This window comes from Aphelocoma coerulescens, chromosome 8, assembly GCF_041296385.1.
Source record: "Aphelocoma coerulescens isolate FSJ_1873_10779 chromosome 8, UR_Acoe_1.0, whole genome shotgun sequence".
Lineage (NCBI taxonomy): Eukaryota > Metazoa > Chordata > Aves > Passeriformes > Corvidae > Aphelocoma > Aphelocoma coerulescens.
The window spans coordinates 1,488,170-1,509,769 of NC_091022.1; the positions used below are offsets into that span (position 1 = coordinate 1,488,170).

A 21,600-nucleotide genomic window follows, 5' to 3' on the forward strand; every position below is an offset into this window, starting at 1 on the left:
AAAATAAAGATTTTACTTCCCTGCAAAATACAAATGTGACTCAAAAAATTAATACTTCATATTGATTTCATATGTTTCATACACGGTTTTCACATTAAAGTAATACATTTGTGTTATGAGCAATCACTTCCTCTAGCACAGAGATGCAGACCAAGATTCTATTCATTCATTCCTGAAGGAATGGCCTGAAGCTGGGTCAGGGGATGTTTGGGTTGGCTATCAGGGAAAGGTTCTTTCCCCAGAGGGTGGCTGGGCACCGACCAGGCTCCCCAGGGTATGGTCCCAGCCCCAAGGCCACCAGAGCTCCAGGAGGGTTTGGCCATCGCTCCCAGGGACGCACAGGGTGGGGTTGCTGGGGTGGCCAGTGGGCCAACACTGTCAAGGCCCTTTCTGACACTCTCATTTTCCTGCTAATGTTCAAAGTTTTCAAGACTGTGGACATGGGTCCTTGAGAATTCAGCCAGTTGAAATCAACTCTTGTCCATTTTCAAGCACTTCTGTTATAAGGACACATTCTAAAGAAAATGCTTATTTAATAACGGATGCCCACTTTTAATTAGATTCTGACAGTAGAATCTCTCTAGAAATCTGCCTTTGAAAACACCAGCAAAAACTCCAAACCAGACAGGCATCTTCAGTCAACAATATGCTTACAGAAACATTTCAGTTACAAGTCCTTTTTCCTACCTCTTAGACAAGATAGAAAAAAAAATACCACTTGCTTAAATTTATGTAATTTTGCCAAAATATATTTTACTCCATTTTATCAGACATCATCTAAACATTCAAGACTATTTTGCTGAGTAAAAAAGTTGCTTTCCTCCAAGGAAATTTTTCAGGTGCATGCCAAAAAATAGTCAATGATACATGAAACAATTATAAGGGGAGTAACAAGAATCTATATAAAAACAAACAAAGGTCTTGGAGACTGATGCCAGCTTTCTTGACAATATTTGTGAAATTGTGCTGGGGATTATTTGGTTCCTTTTGGTAACACGACTCCAATTTTCCTTTCAGCTTGTTTGTGGAACTCCCCATTTCCATATGCAAGTGCATACCACACACAGCTGCTATCAAAACTCATCTGTAAATATGCAAATAAACAAAACATCCTTGGTACAGTCCAGAGATTTGAGAAGGAAGCAACTATAGCCAGGACTTTGTGGTTCTCATCACTGTTGACTTTGTAGTGTTCTAATTTCAGCCCAAGCCTCTTCCTTAACAAGTAGATGACAAATGGAAAACTACATTTGCTTCAAAATAAGAGGCATCAGCAGATGAGGCCAATCTCTATTGCTTGGCTGATGCATGCACTCAACTCACAAGCTGTTCATTCCTAGAGGGAAGAAGCTTTGATGGGCAGGAGGGATCCCTACCTGTGCCAGAATATAGTCCAAGAGACAAAGGGAACAACTTTGTTCCACTGCTACTGTGTCAGATTGCTCCTCAGTACACACACACACACAAGTACCTGTCAAAGAAAAGAACATTTCCCACTGCCCCTGCCAACCCAGCTTCATGTGCTAAGAGCATCTATTCTTGTTAAAACTTGAAAAGAAACGCTTCCTTGTCTAGATGTGGTGGAAGAGAACATGGAAAAAAGCAGCTTTGGCTATGGCAAGACTGTAAAGGCAAGCTCATGCTCTCCTGTGGTATGCCAAGTTCAGGACTTTACATTTTATTCACACTAAGTGGGGTGCATGAAACCAATGCACAGAACAAGAATCTGTTGGACGAGACCTGGTAAAAGAAAAACTTCTATTTTAGTGCACTTAAAGTAAAAACTGAGTACTCAGTTACCCAGTGAGGTTTTCAATCCTTACCTCTGAAGCAGTAGCTGCAACATTAACACTGCTGGACTGTCCGTTCATTAGGTCCATACTGGCCACACCATTCATCTTCGGCCCTACATTTACAGCAGCAGGATCATCTCCAAGGCAACCGAATAACCATTCCTACAGAGAGCAAAAAGCTATCAGAAACCACTTTCTTCAGGGCATTTAATCAAGATTCAGAGCCTAAAATCCTCAACAAAAATAAAGGACTTCCAAAATGGCTACACCATTCTGAGGTCCAGACTTCAGATTCTAACACGTATTTTAGAATTACCTACTTAAAACCAACATACACAACTGAAGGTTCCATTAAAATCCAACAGTTACTGGCAGTATTGACTTACCATATTCTTTTCCCCTACTAGTTTCTCTATACCAGGAATCAATATGCAAACAAAGTGAGGTCTGCAACATCAGCTCACAGATGATGTTTTTCCTTTTATTACCAACTTTTAAAAGGATATTCCAGATGTTAACTCTACTAGACAACTTTAACAAGGTATTATCCAATCAATTCCTATCTTACATGACTCTTCACCAGCTTCAAGTGAAAATTATCACATTGAAAGCAATTAAAAGTACAAGTAGAATTTATACTTTTCTCCACAAATGACCCAAATTATTGCCTAGTTAAAAAAAAAAAACCAAACAAACAGAAAAACACACAAAGGAAAACTCCACACACTAACTTCTCATGCATCCTTGCAAGAATACTATGACTTTTCATTTCTGCAGAGAAAAGGCTGCAAAGAAATGGAAACCTTTGGCATCCACTATAAAAACACTAAGACTACCCAACCCCAAAGTGCTACAGAGTATAAAAACTGGCTGGTGCTGAAATTAATGAGCTGGTAGTGCCCTCTAGTGTGAAAACTATTATAAATCAGCTTCCATGTATCTATGTCTATAGCAGCTGTGACTGCTTCCAAAGTTGCTGCTGTTTATTAAATTCACTTCTGGTTTGTAGTTTAACTCAGAGCTATTGCATGGTCTGAAAATAAATGGAGAAGGGAAGTGGCAGGTAGCTGGGTAATTCCACATGACAAAATGGTATCACAGCAGCTCATACTTAAGGCCTCTAAGGAATGAAATAAAATAATCCGAAAAGCTGTATCTCCAAGGGATCTAAACCAAGCAGGTCAGACAGACAAGCCCAGAAGGCAAGAAACTGCAATATTTAAATACGAAAATGTCCTCAAATGCTAACGTGTCACCATAGGAATGTCAGTCAAACACTACAGCTTCCAGGTATTTTTGAGTATTACCCGTCCCATCTGAGCTGTACTTCTGCAATTCAGGACAGCCATCCACATTCTACCCTTTGTTGTCTTAGAAAAACTGACAGAACTGTCTCAGTCACAGGACACAGGATGTTACATTTCACTTTAATGCTACACTCCCAGCCCACGTGCTTTAATTAAGACTGATTCCTCCACTAAAAATGCACTCAACTGCACTGAAGCTTTAGCTGGTATTACACTAACACGTCACACAAAGAGAAAAAAACCTCATCTTTGGCTTCTGAGTGTCACTGCTGTCCTGTCCTTTCCCGCCTCAATTACCCTTCAGATTGTCTTGTGGAATATTGCCAAATGCCCAGCTCCCCAGTGCCTCTCTCCTACAGCTTTTTCATTTACTTAAGAGAAAAGCACAGAAATAAAGCTCTAACTGATGCATTAAAAGTTTCATTTTTGTAGTGACAGTAGAGGCCAGAGGTATCACATCTTCAAAACCAGTTTCAGGCACCCCACATGCTCAAAGTGCTACATTTATCCCAAAGTAATCTCCTCTGCTAAAAAAGCCCTACCCTTTAAAATTTTGGGAGTTTCTTTAACCACTGTATTTTTAAGGAAAGTAGTTGTATGATACAGTTATGGGCCAGACTGCACCATTTCCTCAAACTATCTTAAACTAAAGGTTATATATTTGACCCTTGGCTCACACAGGCTTCAATTGTTCCCCTTCCCCTTATTAACGGGAGGCAAAAAAGCAAAGAATTAGGGAAGCCCTTCCGTGCAAGGAAAAACAAAAAACTGAGCTCTGGGGGCTTTTTTTGGGGAGGTATTTGGATGGTGCTAATTAAAAGAAACTCCACATATCATAGAAGCCTATGGAGCTGGCAGATCAGCCTCACATCAACAAGAGCACACTAATTCCTCTATCAGCAAGTGGTAAAGCCCAGTTTCCTCAATTATTAGTCTCACCTAACCCACAGCCATCCACAAGAACTTCCTCCCTGTATTTCCTGACAGACTTTCCACCTCAGAGGAGCTGAGGAAGGTTCAGCAGTGCTGCATGCTCATCCAGGTCTTCCTCTTCTACCTGGTTACTGTGATGGGAATTGAGAGAACTCTGTCTCTTAGTGAGGTGTGGGGCCACCATGCTGAGAAGTGACTTCTATGAGGCACGCCAACATTGGATTTTTGAAATTTTTTTTAAAAGTAAGTAGAAAATCCCTTAGGGAAAAAAACCCCTCCATGCAAAGGAAACAGAGTTCACAAAATGTAACATCTGCCATCAAGCTGTATCCTAACAAAGCTGTCCACACAATGATACCTTTGTGCCCATTGCTGCATTACAAGAGTATGTCTGAATATATTTATACTTTTTCACATTTTGTGAGGATACAGTAAGGAGCTGAATTAGTACTGAACTGCTATAAATATATATTTATCAACCCTAAAGTTCCAGAATTGGCAACCTTTACAATGCTCTCATGTCTAGCAGCTTTCAAAAGTACATCACCACTCCCATAACAAGGAAAAGTCACAGCAACAGTTTCAGTCAGTGTGGCACTTAAGACAAATATTGAAAAAATCCTCACACTGGAATAACTAAATCATTTGCTTCCTATACCATCCTTCTGCTCAACAGCAAAAGGATCTGTGAACAGCACTATCAGAAAGTGAGCAAGAGCACAGAAGTTCAGAGCAGCACAGCCGGCTCTGTGGAATGACTGTCACCACTCTGCAATAGTGAGTCACAGTTTTCACTGTGTACCTTGTATATCCAATTACCAAAGCTGAATTACACTGAGTAATTTGAACTTCCAGTCTGCTTCTCCTCTCCAATTTAATAAATGCCTTTGTGCTCAGAAACGCATTACACATGGAATTGAGAGTGTTTCATAGGATGCACAAAATACCTAAGCATTTAATGCCAGCCTGAAGCCTCAACACACTGTGTGGTATCTTCCTACCTCTTCATGCCATACTTACTGTACAGTAGAAAGCAAACTCAAAAGACTGATACAAATATTCATCACACCCAAACAATGAAAATATCTAGACTATTGTTGTGGCTTAGCCCCAGCCAGCAGCTCAGCCCCATGCAGCCACTCCCTCACTCCCCCACAGTGGACGGGGGAGAGAATCAGCAGGATAAAAGTGAAAAATCTTGTGGGATGAGATGGAGACAGCTCAGTAGGGAAAGCAAAAGCTGTGTGCTCAAGCAAAGCAAGGAATTCATTCACTGCTTCCCATGGACAGGCAGGTGTTCAGCTATCCCCAGGAAAGCAGGGCTCCATCCTGTGTAACAGTGACTTGGAAAGCCAAAAGCCACTCCAAATGCCACCCCTCCCACCTTCTTCCTCCAGATTTATATTATTGCATATATGGCCTAGAATAAGCCTGCTGGGGTCAGCTGTCCCAGCTACACCCCCTCCCAATCTGCAGTGCACCCCAGCCCACGTGCTGGCAGGGTGAGGAGCAGAAAAGCCTTTGACTCTGTGTCAGCCCTGCTCAGCAGTAACAAAAATATTCCTGTGGTATCAACACTGTTCTCAGCACAAATCCAGAACACAGCCCCACACTAGATACTGTGGAGAAAATGAACTTTATCCCAGCCAAAGCCAGCATAACTAAGCAGGGTCTGGTGCCTTCAGTGAGTTTTTCTGCAAATTCAGCCAAGGCTGTGCTGATGATCATTCCCTAGACCCCCCCCCAAAGGGAAGGCAGCTCGGTGAGGACGAGCAAGGGCAGTAGCAGGGTGTGCCCAAGCACAGCTGCTGCAGAGCTGACCTGATCTCAGCACAAAGGGGACCAGAGAGTGCCCTTTGTTTTAGATAAACAGCTCTGTCAGTGGAGTAGATCAACTGACTGCATCCCAGCTGAGTGAATCAACTGGTGGTGTAAATGCTTCTGCCCGAGTTCATTGCTAGACGTGACAGTCTCCCCGAGTTAGCTACAGCAGCACGGGGGAGCAGAGATGTGGCTCTACAAAACCACCTAAACAAGGACTTTCAGAGAGCTTGAGCTGGCTTCAACCCACGTGCTCCTGCCTGGTGACTGGGGACACCAGCATCGTGACAGCGAGCACACTCCAGAGACAGCAATGGGGATCTCGCTGCTATTGTCTTTCAACTGTACACTGCAATTGCTGTCGTTTGCTGAGTTGAACTTGCATTTGTATGGCGATTTCGGTGTATTTTGTACCACACTGCTAAATCAGAAATCCTCTGTAACATCAACTATATTCAAATTGTTAATTTAACATTAAGCATTACACCCTCCATGTGTGGAATATCCAAAAGAACCTGGGCAGAGCGTACTGGACTCTCACAGATCTCTAACACAACGGTGATGCCCGACTCCCTTCCACAGCAGATATTATTGACTCAGTTTGGGTCAAACACTGTCCCAAAAATACTGTACAAACAGCACTTTAAAAGACGACCCTAAAATTACATTTAAAACTTCCTGCCCAGAACAGTACAACAGCTTTGAAGAAACAAAGTCAGTGAAGTTTTAGGAATAGCTCAAGGGTCATGACGACCAATATCCTCTTTGTTCTTACTCATAATATCAGTACAGAGTGTCATTTGTTTTGATCACAGATCCCCATTAAGAAAACAAAAGTGCCTTGCACGAATCATCATTAACTATAAATGCAGAGTCACTACCAAAGACTTTAGAGACCAAAAAACAGTAGGGACCAAAAAAGTCTGTTCCAGGCACAATGAACCTGAGCTCCTGATCTTGCAGAAACTAGAGAGCGGAGGAAAACAATTACTGTCTAAAAGGCAAAAGCTGAGACAACTGCTAGGAACCAACACAACCCACAGCCAAAAAACCTAAGAGACCAAACACTAAAAAAAAAGCAAACCACACACTCCAGACCAAACCAAAAAGACCCAACAAACATAAAAGCCCCACAGTGAAGCAGAGTCACCAAGGAATAGGCAAAGAACAACAAAGAAAAAACAAATTGCACCTTCCAAACGATATCCTTCAGTTTCACATTCGAGCCACCAAAGCAGAAACCCACCCAGGTTACTGTACTGTAAGAATAAAGGTAGTATGTATGTACCCTTAAAGAAGAGACATGAAAGTCACCTAAAGCCATCCTTTAATTCAGTTTTTGGTAAGCATGATGATATTAAGATAGCAAAACTGATAAAAATAGAAACTTCCACAAAAGACAAAATAATAGCTCAAGCAACTCAGTATTACTCCATTCCCCTGCAGGAAATTTATCACTGAAAAGAATAAAATCCCAGACCTATGAAACTCTATGAAATCTCCAGGGGCGTGAATCTTGGCAAAGCACTGCCTAATCTGTGCCTATCTCGTGAAGACTGAGATAAGAGACACAAGAAGACACACATTGGAGAGAGACATGACAAAAACATATAGGGAAGCATAACATTAAAAAAAAGATTACTAAGAGTTATTAAATATGCAATACCACTACAAATATTAAAACAAAAACCATTTAGAAATACAGCAAAGCAGTACAATACAGGACAAATAAAGCTATCCGATGGACAGAGGAACAAAAAAAAAACCACGTTAAGTCAATCATTAAAGGACTCTGGTAGCTGTAAAACTTCTGCTGTGAATTTCAGCTGGAAATTATGCCACTAAAGCTGTAAGCATAAAGTAGCCAGATGAGACCCAGATATTTGCATTAATTAGGGACCAACACCACCTGCAAAACAATGCCGAAGGGACTCTGATGCTGTACTCCATGCAGTTCTGGTCACCTTGCTTCCAAAACATTTTTTCCATGAAATGCATGCACAGAAGGGCTTGCAGATATTCTGCAAGTATTCTGAAGACAGTGAAACACTTCTTTCATAAGTGGAACCCAGGAGACCCCAGCTTGCTTATGGTACGAAACTGAGATCTGCTGAGGACACACTTGCCGCGTTTAACTATCAGGAAGATGCACCAGAAGTATGACTAAAATGCAAATTTACGCTCAAAATCTGCATAACAACAACTGGGTTCTTGAACAGTTTCCAGACAACACCACTAACAGCAAATATCCCATAGCTGCTTAAGCTGTTGCTGGACTCCTTCCTGACAGAAACCTTGTCACACGGTGCTGCACCAGCAGCACAGCTGACCCAGTAACACAGACTCCTGCCTTCCAGAGTCCTGCTGGAAACTCAAAGCACTTCTGTACTCACACAGCTCACTCATGTCACACATACATTCTTTCCCTAAGCACTGTTGCTCAACAGTCACGGCAGTATCAGCTGGTTAAACTCCAAGACAGATGAAATTAGAATCCACAGAACAGCAAGAAAGGGAACAAAAAATTCTTTCATTAGGTTTGACACTGAAGTTTTAAATAAAAAAAGAAGCTTCATTTAAACATGTTCATTTCAAGTTAGATTCTCTTTTTTACCTTAGAAAAGGCTTTACCTGGCAATTAGGTAAAATTACTATTCTTTAAGAAGACACTATTCACAGAGCACTTTCACTATAATTTGTCCTGAATAAATCTTATTGCTGCTTTTATGCACCTCATTCCCCAACTCTGGGAATGGAAGGAGGCTGGGGGAGAGAGAAAAGAAACAGAGAGAGAGAACATTAAGGTAATAGCAAGGCTCTGTCTCATTCATATCTTGGTTTCCAGCTATCTAGACCTCTTCTCCACAGTTCTCCAGTACCCAGTGCTCTCCTTTTTAATCTCAAGAACTGGTACAACTTGCAGCTCCCATTTCCTTGGATGAGATAAAGAAAGAAAAACCAAAAGTGAAAGCCAGGAAATCCTTCTCCAGGGCACAAGTTACTCGTTTACCAAATCCTATTACAAAATTCACACCATGAGCTCAGTCTGTCATCAACTTGCAACAACCACCAAGAGGTTCAGCTCAAAATGGCAATTTTTCCAGGTTAGTTACACACAAATAGGAAGGAGATCCTTACCGCTCTGACTCCCACCGCACAAAAGCAGCTTTCCTCAGTGGACTGACCCAGGGCCAGGACTTAACTGGGAGATATTCTAGCACAAGGCAACAAATTTCAGCATGAGAACTGGTACACAGCTGCAAGCAGTGGCAGATCCAGGCCCTCACACAAACATGAATCAAGCAGAAGGAAAAGGATCGTTGCAGGCAACAAATGGAGTAAGCCAAAAATGTGAACATGTGTACGTGCTGTTTAGGTTTAGCCTGAGGGCACAAGAGGTTGGCCTTCTGCTAACCAAAGGCCTCTCCAGCAGCAGCTGAGTGTTAAAGGCCAAAATGCAGGCATGCTAAGAAAATAACTGCACAAAACCTGAAGAACTTTCTGCTCACAAACTGCTTACAAATCATCAGGTCCCTGGCACTTTCCTTCAGAGATCACCAACAAGCTTTGTTAGTAGTTCTTGAGAAAAGTCCGCAGAAGAAAGCTCTATTCCTTTGGATCTGGCTATTACTTTGCAATTGCTATCAGAAGAGGGAACCTCGGAATGTATGAGACCTAGTTTGGTTTCCTTCCCATACGCCAAAAGAGTAAGCAGTAGGGAATTCTTTTAGCACAGAAAGGACATCAAAAGCATAATGTTCTACCCTCCTCATCTCCCTCCAACAACTAAAGCCAACCCAAAGCTTAATCTCTTTGAGCAACATTTCTTCTCATCCTGAAGAAGAAATCCAGGTTTCCTCAGTGAGGAACCAGAGGAGAATCCCTCCTTGCCCCAAAGATACACAACAGGAAAAAACATAACCTAGAGGTATTTCTGAAGGACAGGAGCCACTGATAGTTATTTTCAAGAATTTGAAGATGGCAAAGAAAAACAATAAGATTTAAACCAGAAGCAAATATTTTTAATTAATTAGGCCATTCAATAAGATGATAATCATTCCCCAATTGGATTTTCCAAGACCTCCACCACGTGGCCATACAGTTGTCAGTTTTGTTTGCACACAAGAGGAGCAGTAAATGATTAATATCCTCTTGATTAACTGATGCTCAGTTTGCAAAGTGTTATTATGGCTAAGAAGTGCAGGCACAATATCAGTGGAATTAATCAAGGAAGAACACATCTGCATACACCATTCTGAAATCACATTCAAGAGCATGCTACAGTGGAGCATCGAATGCTGCTAACCTGAACTTCAGGATCCAAAAATTCTTTTCAGAGGGATTTAGATCCAGTTTTCCTTTGTTTGAAGATAATACAAACAACACATAAATAGGGAAGCATTATTAAGACTGCGCATCAGCAAAAATATCACATCTCACTGTGAAAAGTCTCTAGAACTGCCTTCTATATTCCTAGCTTTTTTATACTGTTATTTTAAATAAGGCAACACAAAAATCAGCACAAGGCAGACTTGAAGAAAACCATTGCAATGATCTGCAAATGGATCCATGCAGGTGGCATGCCTTCTCTCAGAACAGAAAGTGTTTCACAGGAAAAAGATCTGGGAAAAATACTTGAATATCATTTTATGTACAACCGCACACTTGTAAGTTGTGAGACAGGGATGACAACTGACAGCCGGAGCTTTGCTACTGCAAACAGGCTACAGGAACTCAGACACCAGCAATCACCACAACTCACATGCCAAAAGCACACGTAAGAAAAAAAACAGTGACAAAAACTGAGCCTGAGGATCCACGACGACTTTTCTGTGTCAACCCACACATCACATAGGGATGTGAAGAAAACTCAAATATCCACGCAACTCATTAAATAAACTCCTGGAAGCATTAAATGCTAGAGTCAAAATTACAAACAGCCAAATCAAAACCAAGATGATCCAATCATCCTAGGACAGATTTTTAACGAGAGAGAAATGAGAAAGTCCCAACTGTTGCTGAGTAACAGGCTCCAAATCCACAGAATGAAGGACTCGGTACATGCACCAGCCTCGACTGCACCCTTGCCTTGTACAGGAAGGCAAAAAAGATTGACATTTAAGGAAAAGAAGGCAAAACTCCTCCCCCATGGAGTGCCTGACTTTCTCACTCAAGAAAATACTGTTGAGAGAACATTTTACTGTATTTTTTTGTAAAGCTACTAATAGAAAATAAGGACCTTTCTCAAAGAGGACACACAGTATCATAGTCTGGTTGGAAATTCAGCTTTCAGAGAGATGAGTACAGTCTTTATCAATAACACCTTTGATAGCAACATTTCCATGATGTGCTCTATAATTATTCTTTCCTGAACATCATGCATTGATATGTACCGTTGCTATAGAAATGGTGCTAACAGGAAAAAATCTATCAGCCTATGAATTGCCTGTTTGGTATGATGACTATTATGGGAAACTACAATAGACATTGGGGAAGAGAGCTGGTCTTCTGCCTGTGTCACTGTCCCCTGCATTCATTCACAGAAGTGTGTCAAGCCCAGGGTAGACAACTTTGACAAGCAAACAACACACAAACCACTTATTGATTGGTGCATCCCATTCACCTCTTTTCCACATTTCTAACTCCCTTTGGAAGGGCCTCAGTCAATCAGCCAACTTAGGAAAGAACAGATGAAGACCCAAATACCCATAGTTTAATGTTAAACACCTTTCTCCACCCAAGATCAGTCAGCAACTGGTGACCACCAAAGCATCTGCCTCATAAAACATGACATAGAAACCAAATTACATAGAGACACAGAAGCCAAGTAAATTCAAGTACAGAACTCCAACAGTCAGATGGCCCAACCATAAACCAGGGACCTACTCCAAGTGCCTGGAACTGTTGACCAAGAATATGCTTGCTTCAACTGAAATTCAGAGTGAACTTTTTCATGAAGGAAGACAGTATATTTTTTAAGATGGTATCAGACTTTTTTCTTGTTATCAAAATAGAAACTTACAGTAGACCATAGGGCAATGTTGTCTCTTTAGACACTCAAGGTAGACAAGAATTTATTTGAAGACCTGAAATTCTGGTAAACCCATTTATTGCTTGTGCATTAGCAACAGCCCAGTCACCAGAAAAACCCCAATGTGATTTCAGGTAAATGTGCAGTATCAATGAGAGCCCTGCTGGAGCCATTTCTAAGCCATCTATCTACATTATTGATGAAAGGATCTGTCCTAAAGAGGGAATGACATAATAAATATCTACAGAACTTGTCTGACTGATGTAGAATACAATGCTTTCCAGAAGACATCAAAAAGACACTGAGATGTAGCAGCACAAGCATTAATTTGAAGAGCATAGCTGGCAAAGGGTAAGAACCAGCTATACAAAATAATTTGTATACCTCTAAGGGCAGTAAAGGCAAGCCTCAAACTCTTGTTACAAAACCAAGAGAAAGACACTGCAGGGCTAAGATTAATGACATGTCTTCGATACAGACTTTCAAGCACGTTTTTTAAGATTATTCCAGCACTATGAATTCAGCACAGTATGTTCATAAGTGATATCCTACCCAACTACTTGGATATTTGAGCTGTTCCATTCTGTGGATGACTGGATAATTATCACTCAAACATATCCTTAAGCTTACGAAACACAGCTGAGTCAGTTTCTGCCAAATCAATGAAAGCAGACATTAAAGATTGATTTAAGTGCAGATATGTGCAAGCCAAAAGCTTGGGTCCAAGAGTAACGACAGAGGTATCCTGTACACAATATAGTTGTGACAGAGGTTTGAAGGAGAATGGTGTTTTCAATATTAACTATTGGTTTACAGCAGATAACACTTTCCTTTTAAGGAAATCATGCCATTTAACATTTCATTTAACTAAAAAGACAGTGATATCCATTTCTTGCTTATCTTTTAACTGATAAAAAGTAAATCTAGAATGCTATAATGCAAGAAAGTGCATAGCATGACAAGGGAGGCTATCACAATTAGGGATATAAAACCCACTGTCACGTGACCACAAGGTGATGTCAACTTTATCTTTCAAAAGCTCACAGATCAGAACCTTCCAAAAGAATCCTTTATGAACTGCTACTTCAGTAATACTAATAGCCAAAATCTTAGCAAAATTATTGGAAAATGCTTTGCTTTCTTTTCCAGGTTCACCAAAACCATCACAGTGATAAAGTAGCACAAAGCTCAGGGAAACCACAAGTAGAAGAACTGAAGCAAAGATCCTCACATCCTAAGACATCTACCAGGTAAGCATTTTCCTGGCAACTTCCGGCAGGAAATCCTGCAGGAATTCAGTCCTAAATTTTGCACAAACATCTTTTTTCCCCCCTTCTGCAGAGGACATCTTCTGGCCCAGAATACCCAACAGCACTGGCTTATTCTCAAGCAACAGCCATTGGTCATTGTGCATAAGCCAGTGAAAATGAATTCTTTACTTCATCTAAATGAAAATACAACACTTCTTTGAGCCCTGCCATGCCCTGTATTGCTGCCTTAAAGCAACAATTCAGCCACATAAACACACAGCTTAGCTAAGACAAGCATTTTTGCTCTCCTACAAGATTCACCTTGAATAGGAGGAAAAAACATGACAAATGGCCATGCCTAACACAGAGAACTGAAAGGGCCTCAGCAATAGTTTCTAAGTATTTGGAACGAGTACCCTCGGTTACAGTCTGGACAAGGATTTGATACTGCTTTGTTATTACTGTCATTAAACTGTCCTTGTTCTGCAGGTACAAGGAAATCTGTCAACATCAGAAGTATGAGGGGATGCTGCACACCAAAGGGGGAGCAGCCTTCCTTGAGCAACAAAAAAGCCCCAGTGAAGAGAAAGCTGTGCTGGGAACAAACTCAGCTGGGAGAGCTGGACAGGGAACCCAATTAAATATATGTATGTGTACGTGTGTCTGTGTGTGTGTATATATATTGAAATTCAATTAATTAAGAGCTTTCAGTATTATCCAAAAGTCAAGATCATCCATATCATCAAACTAAAAAAACCAAACCAGAACACAAATTAGTAATTCATTTCCCCATTCCATACTAGCGGGAAGCAAGTTGCCTCTTACCTGCTGAAAGAATGGCTGAAAAAGTCAATACCTTGGCTGCACTTTGAAAACACTTTCATCTTTTAGTTTCATGTTCAGCTTGCCAAGTAGGGGAGGTTCATGCTGGTCCTGCTGTTATCTAAACACAAATGAGAACCAGCCACATCATAAATAGGGTATTAGTACCTTACTGGTGGAATACCCTGAAGTCTCCAGCCACAACATGGTTAGTGTGTTTTGGCAGGTGATACTTTTGAAACAGCTTTATCACTTAAAAGCAAAGATATTTTAATGACCTATACAAATTCATATTTCACTACCTCCAAGACAACAAAGAAAAGCCACCTAAGCAAAAACAGGCAAGACAACTACCAGTTTAAATGCAATACAGGGATTTACAGGGTCCTCCCAACAGAAGAATCTAGTTTGTTCACAAACAACAGAGCAGGGTTTTCCAGGTGAGTTGTGTGTGGCTAATAAACACCATAAATCTGACAGCTGGCAAACATCAGACAGCAGGGCTGCTCTACCAGAGCCTGCTGCATCAACCAGCTCCCTCACTGACAAATGAAGCCAATTCAACATCAGTTCCCCTGGGACAGAAGCACATGCTCAACCCAGCCCCCTACCCAAAAGAGAACACAGTTCACAAGAGGCAGAATCTCCAACCTAGGCAAGACTCCTTTATCTCTTCCATGAGGCGTTCTCTGATTTTAAGGATTGTTACATTACAAAACATTGGCCTCCCCAGCATCAGAGAAGATGCTCATTATGAATTCCAGAAGACAGCAATTCTCTTCCTGTAAGCAAAGCACTTCTACCAACTTTAGGAGAATCATAAATACAGAAGAGGGCACAAAGAAACAGTGATCAGCAAGTCTAATGATAAGATCATAGAACACACCCTACTGCCCCAGGGAAAAAAGATATCCAATTCCATTAATGGGCTGGACCGTAATAGGGAAAGATGACACCAGAGAAAGAGACAAGCAACAAAAACTTCAGTTGCTGAAGTCCATCACTTCTCCTCATCTTCCCTCCCTCACTTCAAGTAAAATCAAGAAGATATCCACGACATTCAGTACCAGACACAGAAATCTGACACCTGAAAGCAACACAGAACTCTGGCAAATCCCAAGGCAGCAAAGGGAAGCCTGTCCTTTCCTGGTCCCTGGAGAGACCTCACCTCTGCCCATGTCCTTTAACTCCACTACTGCCTGATTCTGTTTTCCATTTAAGACTATTACCTCATAAAAAGAGATGAAGAAGAAGTATGGAAAATAATTTCCTAAGTCAGGAAAACAAGAGCTAGCTTTAAAAAGAAAAAAAAAAAAAAATAGGTACAGCTGAAATAAAGCTCTAAACTCTTCTACAACGTACCTTTGTTGACAAATGAGGGATTTAAGCAAAGTTTTGTGGGTGCAATAGTTTAGCAAGACATCTCTCATGTTTGTCTGATAAATAATGCAAGGAGCTATCTTCCCTTTTTAGCAGTATCACTTAACAGATGCCAACTGGATTTCTGTGTCTGTCTAACAGCGCAACACAAATACAAGACACCTCTGAATTGTATCAACATACAGATCTGCACAACAGATTGCACATTTTCCAAACCTACCCTTTATAGAAGACTTTTGGCCTCAACAACACCCTTTCAATTAATGTCTTTACTGTCTTGTAAGTGATACAATTCAGATCGAGAATTATTCTTCAACAAAACCACATCAGCCTCAAATCAATAGTGCATACTGTTCACTTCTCTTAGTCTAAACATCCTTAAGAATTCATACCCATTTTTCCTGCTTGGTGAATTTTTCTATAAGCCCTGACATAACGTCACCTTAAATACTTAAAAACTTTCCATTGTACACACAAAAAAATAATTTAGCAATGTGCAACAACAAATACGTGGGTATTTCTTTCCCCTCTCCCTCCCAGTCATATGGCATTCATGACCAAAACCACAAGAAATTAAAACAATTCCAGCCGCTGGTCTCGAACACAGGTTTAGACCTCTCTTCTTAACAAACCCATGTCCCTGAATAGCAGCTTATACACAGCTAGAGAAATGCCTCTTTGAAGATAAATTAAATTGCCTTATCTGAAACATGAACTAGGTCCTAATTGAAGAAGCCTTCCCACCACTAAGCTTCAGAAGAGTCAAGACTGACTTTTCAGAAGTATTAAAGGCAAGTCACAGCATGAAATACGGTTCAAGTTCTGTCACACAGACCCTATCCGCATTAAAAAAAAACCTCAGCGAGTTCATTAAGTACAAGGGCAAGTCATTACATGCAGACACTGAGGAAGCTACTCACAAGCAGCCCCTAGAGCACTCCATTGTTTACCTGCCATTCCTCAAAGGTAACGAAATACTGTACCTCAGAAGTAGCTTTTTTCACTTAATCTTGTTTTAATGTGACTTCAGCTTTATAAAACACTGTACCTCTGGCACCCATCTCCCATGAAAACTTATCAAGCTTGCCTTTTTCTTTCATCTCCTGACTACAGTTTGGTTAGCACCATTTTCCTCTCCAAATTCCTTTCAAATTATTCCAGGTGGACACTTGACCACTTTAATAGATATAGGCAGTAGAGCTGAACAATCTCCACAAAGTCATCTTTTGCCAGCATACCTATGGCTCCATAAGGGTATAAAATACAGGCAAAGAATCCCAGTTTCATACTGCAATTAGATTTGGTACTACTACCTTCCTTTGTCCAATGTAACACACTATGTACTTGTTTAAAGCACCATTAAAAAGTTAGCAAGGCATATCACTAAGAATACCAAAATCCATTATCAAAGAGCTATCTGGCAAAGTCTGTTCAAAAGAAATCCAAAACAGGCCCAGCCTGGAAGGGACAAAAATCCCCAGAGGAGGATTATAAGAAATTATAATCAACAGAGAAACAACCAGCCACAGGTGGTGAGCAAAGCACTTTTCAAACACGAAGCAGCAAAACCATTTCTACTATAGAGGGACATTTGCCATTATACAAATAACAGGGAGAACAGTTTCCTAAGAAACCACACACCTGACACCATCAGTGAATGACATATTAAAAGGTAACAGTAACAAAGCCTTATAGCTAGGTAATGTTTAACCTCATCCTATCTTGAGGCAGACCTGCAAGGGCCAGGTTTTACCCACCCTAACAAATGCCTCGAGTTTCAGGCTGCTCGCTGCCACCACACTCATGTCTCTCAGAAGCAGAGGGCTTCTGTGTAGCTAAGCAGAAATCTTCCTAATACTTCAATAATTTTGCACTCTGAGCTCCAGAAAATACTTGCAAATCACTTCAACTGCATGTAAGGACTGAACTCAATGGATTCCACTCTTACACATTATTCTTTTCCAAAATGCCTGTTGGCATATTTCTGTAAAAGTCTGATCAATAATAATATCACAATTATTTAGAGGTACTTACCAGACAAGCCTGATGACTAATGCCTAAACACACTGGTCAGTCTAAAAGTACATGACTCATATTCTAAAAATAAACGAGATAGCTGCCACTACTCAGGTAAACTTATCAATAAAGCACATGGGAAAAGTGGCTGTTGGCAGAGGGGTCTGGACAGGCCAGCAACAGCAGCACTGCTCAGGTGCCCTTTAACCACACAGGGAAAGTTAATTACATGACCGTGGGAGAGGAAATACAACAGTCATGAGTCATCCACATAACCACGTGCTTTAGCAATACACTTCATCATATTAAAGGTACTAATTAGCAACAGCACAAAACAGTGATGCAGTCATTGGAGAGTGAGTAGCTTGAATCTTTGGACCTTTGTATCTTCTACTGATCCGGCACTTGGAATTTATGTGCATTTTGAAATCCACAATGATCACGTAGGAAACTGTGCAATGCTACCAGCATTCTAACACCCTGCATCTGCTAACTGCAGATGCTTTTGGAATCCCCAAAATACTTTACAGACTTCTGGACATGATCAGCTACATTACCAAGTTTCCAGTAACACCATCATCACTCTCAACTCACTCCACCAGCCTACTGCAGAAGATGAAAGAATGGCAGAGTTCAGCTCTGGGCAAAAGGAATTTTCAGGACTGCCACAAGGATCCTAAAGTGCCTCCAATTTTTCTGCATAAAATCTGAAACAAAGTTTATCCCAAGCTCCCAGACTTGCACACCCACCTAGGGATTCAAGATAACCAGATATCAACAGTCCACAAGCTCAGCTATAAACAAATGTCATCTGATCCACTTTTAATTTCAGCTGGTTTATGGGAACTTGATTTTATACTTGCCAGTTATCTCCACCACTAATGCTTTTGCCTGTTCCTTTCCCTGCTGTCACATTAGCCCAAGATTTCGTGTGGCTGAAGTGAACAGTTTGGGGGAACTATCAAACTGAAAAAACAAGGCAAGGAGGGTTAATTTCTTAGCTGCGTAAGTTCCCTGATGCAGTTCTCTCTACTACATTATCTCTCTATTTCTGCCAATACAGTGGGAGAAGTGAGCAGTCAATAAATAAGCTGCCTCACTGCACATGGGGTCACAACCTAAGTCAATTACAAATCAACTTAAATTAGTTACAAGTGTGGAGGACCTCAAAGTTATCAAGTAAGCAACAGAAATTCAGAGCAATTAGAAGATTAAACAAACAACCTGGCTATAAAACAAGTGGACTAGAAACAACCATTTACAGAGTTTATAAATTTGAGTTTTACACAGAACTCACCTGTGCTTACACACCTCCTCAGACAAATTCATACATGAAGAAAAACAGTCATTTAAGACCTTCAGCTTTTCACAGGAGGCTTCTGCCTGCCTACACATTAATCTGAAAAGGATGTATCACAACAGAAAATGTGCTTTGTACCAGCCCTGTTTATTCACTTATTGGTCCAAGTCTAGTCACTCTGTGACATTATACTACTAATTCTAAATCTAAATTAAAATATAATACGATAGTCTAGACAATTACCCCAAACCCTGGGCACATTAATAATGGGATAAAAGCAATCCAATTTACAAACTGCATTAAGATCACTTTTTTCAGGACCTCTGCCAGTTTTATCTAGCCACTATTATCTAAGAAATACACCTTCAGCTTCTGAAAAAGATCACTATCCGTCTTCCCCAGCACAATCAGTCTGAGCCCATTTCAATGAGAGAAGATTCCATAGTCTCCAAGCTGTCCCTTAATGAATAATGAGGGAGGCACAAATCAAACAGCTTTTAATGCCACACTACTACAGCAATGGTCAGAGCATGGACAGGCAGACCTAGGTCACTTCAGACTTCATTGATTGCTGCCAATAGCACTGCTCCATTAAAGAGGAAAAGAGGTGACACATACATATCCCAAAGCATAAGTGCCACTCAGGCAGCTCCAAAGCCAGCAAAACCTTCTGCACCACATTTTGCATCCAAATCACTTTCAAATGGAATTACAGCACGAGAGCCAGGGTATCTCAAGCTTCTCCTCTGCAAACCCTGTTACCCATTTCTTCTGTGTGCGCTTCAGTCCTCGGACAGCTGACAGACGCACAGGACAAGCAGTGTAAGTCAAGAGATTCATGAGCTCCAAGAAATTAATAGTTTGGGCCAACCACTTTTTGGCAGAGGAGATCATAGCAAGCTTGACAGTCAAATCCCCTTGCTGGCAGTTCTGCTTATCATCTGGGCATGCTGGTCTCAACTCCTCAACTGACCCAGGCTTGTTATATTTCCTTACTTGCACTAGGAACTACAAAACTATCTAAAACCCATGGGAGGAAGGGCAAAGATGCCTTCCAGTCAAATTTTCCAGGTCTAATCAGTTGAGGGGGTACCACTCTTCCAGTCAAAGACTTAAAAAACTGATTTTACTGCTTCAATAGGATTGCTAAGAACAAGTAATAAATGTGAGTCACCAGAGGGCACTAACACTTCTACCAAATGGTAAATGCAGCCCTTCAATTAGGGAGGCTGAGAATTACATCCACATCATCATGTATATTTTATCTGCATTGAACTTCAGCCACCTTGTTCGAATCCACGTTCAAATCTCAACTACATACTGATGAGGCACTGAGCTACATTAACTGTTGTGGTCACACTTGCAATTCATGGCAGAGACTCGCAGTCTCCTCAGACAGACCAGGGAAAATAGGGCAGGCACACGTTCACATGCAACCTCAAGCTTCCCTTGCCTGTGGAATGTAAGCGTACATCCAGATACAAATGAACTTCTGAAACAGACGTGGAGAACAGGCCACAAGTCCTACATCTCATAGAAACAGAATAAACAACTATTCTTGAGAGTTTGAATCAAGATCTGTCCTATCATAGGGGACTGCAAGCAATTTCTGCCTGCAGAAGAGAAAAGGGAAAGGCTGCCCCTTGACCATCGAGCAGCAATGCATGTGTTGTTCTCTCAAGTCTGGCACCAAATCAACTGCCATGTTACAGCCTTAATCTTTAACAAAGGAGGCTGCTCTTTACCACTGAGAAATAGGCAGGTCTTTAAACCACAAATACTATGCTCAGGAGGGGTTGATGAGAGTGTTTCTTGATATTCTGACCAAGCAGCTCTAGAGCCTCTCAGTGCCAGGCAAAGGTGTGTGCTGCAGCACAGCCAGGGAGCTTCTGGGGCAGGAAACCTTGACTTGTTGATGCAGTTGATAGAAAGAACCAAAACACACCTAAACAGTTCAGACCTATAGAAAGAAGGGCAAAGCCTCCAGGCCCTCTAGGGTACACAGATGCTTCTTCTCCCAGCTCTACCTAGACTGTCATTCTTGTAGTCAGGACTGTAGGACAACAAAGACAGGGCAAGAGAAAGGGAATCCCATCCTTCTGGAAAAGTACACCTTACTCATCGAGCTGTTGTTTGTCTGTGCTGAAGTTACTGACATGTAAAAAGTTACAGTGACAATAAGGCTGGGGTGGGAAGGACTCTGTGAGCAAACTCAGGGGATCTCCATGGGTTCAAGGAAGACACCACTTGTGCCATATGACAGCCTACAACCCACCTGGAAGCCCATCAGGAGTTTTGAAAACACCAGCTGAGAGTGTACTAGGGCAGCACACCTCAGAGCAGCAAGTCCACGAGAGTAAAGATCAGCCTGAAATGCAGGTCAGGAGCACCACATTTTAAAACACTTTGTGGTGACTCATTAGATTTCCCAGTGTTTTATTTGCTGTACTGTAAGATTTAGCAAACAGGTCCCTTTTTCTAGACAAACTCTCCTACAAACTGAAACACAGACTGGGAACAGCCTCCCTTGGCCACAAGCTGGTTCAATGCCCATCATCTATGCCATTCTGAGTCAGAGCAAGCAGCTCCAGCGTTCACAACACACCACGCTGCACAATACATCCTCCCTGTTCAGGGCTTCGGGCCACCCTCTCCCTGTTCCCCCACCTTCTCCACTTCACACAGCTCCTCCTGACTGCACAAAGCCAGCGTTGGGAGCCCGCAGACACTTCACACTGCCCTGCTCCAGCTTGGATTTCGGATGGCCCCTTCCTGCTGGGCAGAAGTCTCAGTGGGACCAGCTTGCCCACAACTAGGGACTCCAGTGCTATTTTCCCTGGAATCCTATGAGGCTTTTACGGATCTTTGTAAAGGAAAAAGAGTTTCAGTCACACATCCACATGTTCCAGAGGACTGAGCATACAGAGCATCTACTTAAAACACCCAA

At 41.4% G+C, this 21,600-nt stretch overlaps 1 protein-coding gene across 7 annotated transcripts in view; it reads right to left on the reverse strand.

The window, feature by feature from the left end:
• The window catches only part of RALGPS2 (Ral GEF with PH domain and SH3 binding motif 2), a 115,407-nt gene that overhangs the window by 90,385 nt on the left and 3,422 nt on the right, over positions 1–21,600 (reverse strand). For 3 of the 7 annotated variants that reach the window (XM_069022347.1, XM_069022345.1, XM_069022349.1), the window contains one exon: positions 1,824–1,955. In XM_069022347.1, the coding sequence (XP_068878448.1) occupies positions 1,824–1,898 (75 nt within the window). In that variant the 5' untranslated portion in view covers positions 1,899–1,955. Of the gene's footprint in view, positions 1–1,823; positions 1,956–13,960; positions 14,079–17,371; positions 17,527–18,103; positions 18,418–21,600 lie in introns of those variants that run through there. The other 4 variants (XM_069022351.1, XM_069022352.1, XM_069022346.1 and 1 more) reach the window with 4 other exon arrangements.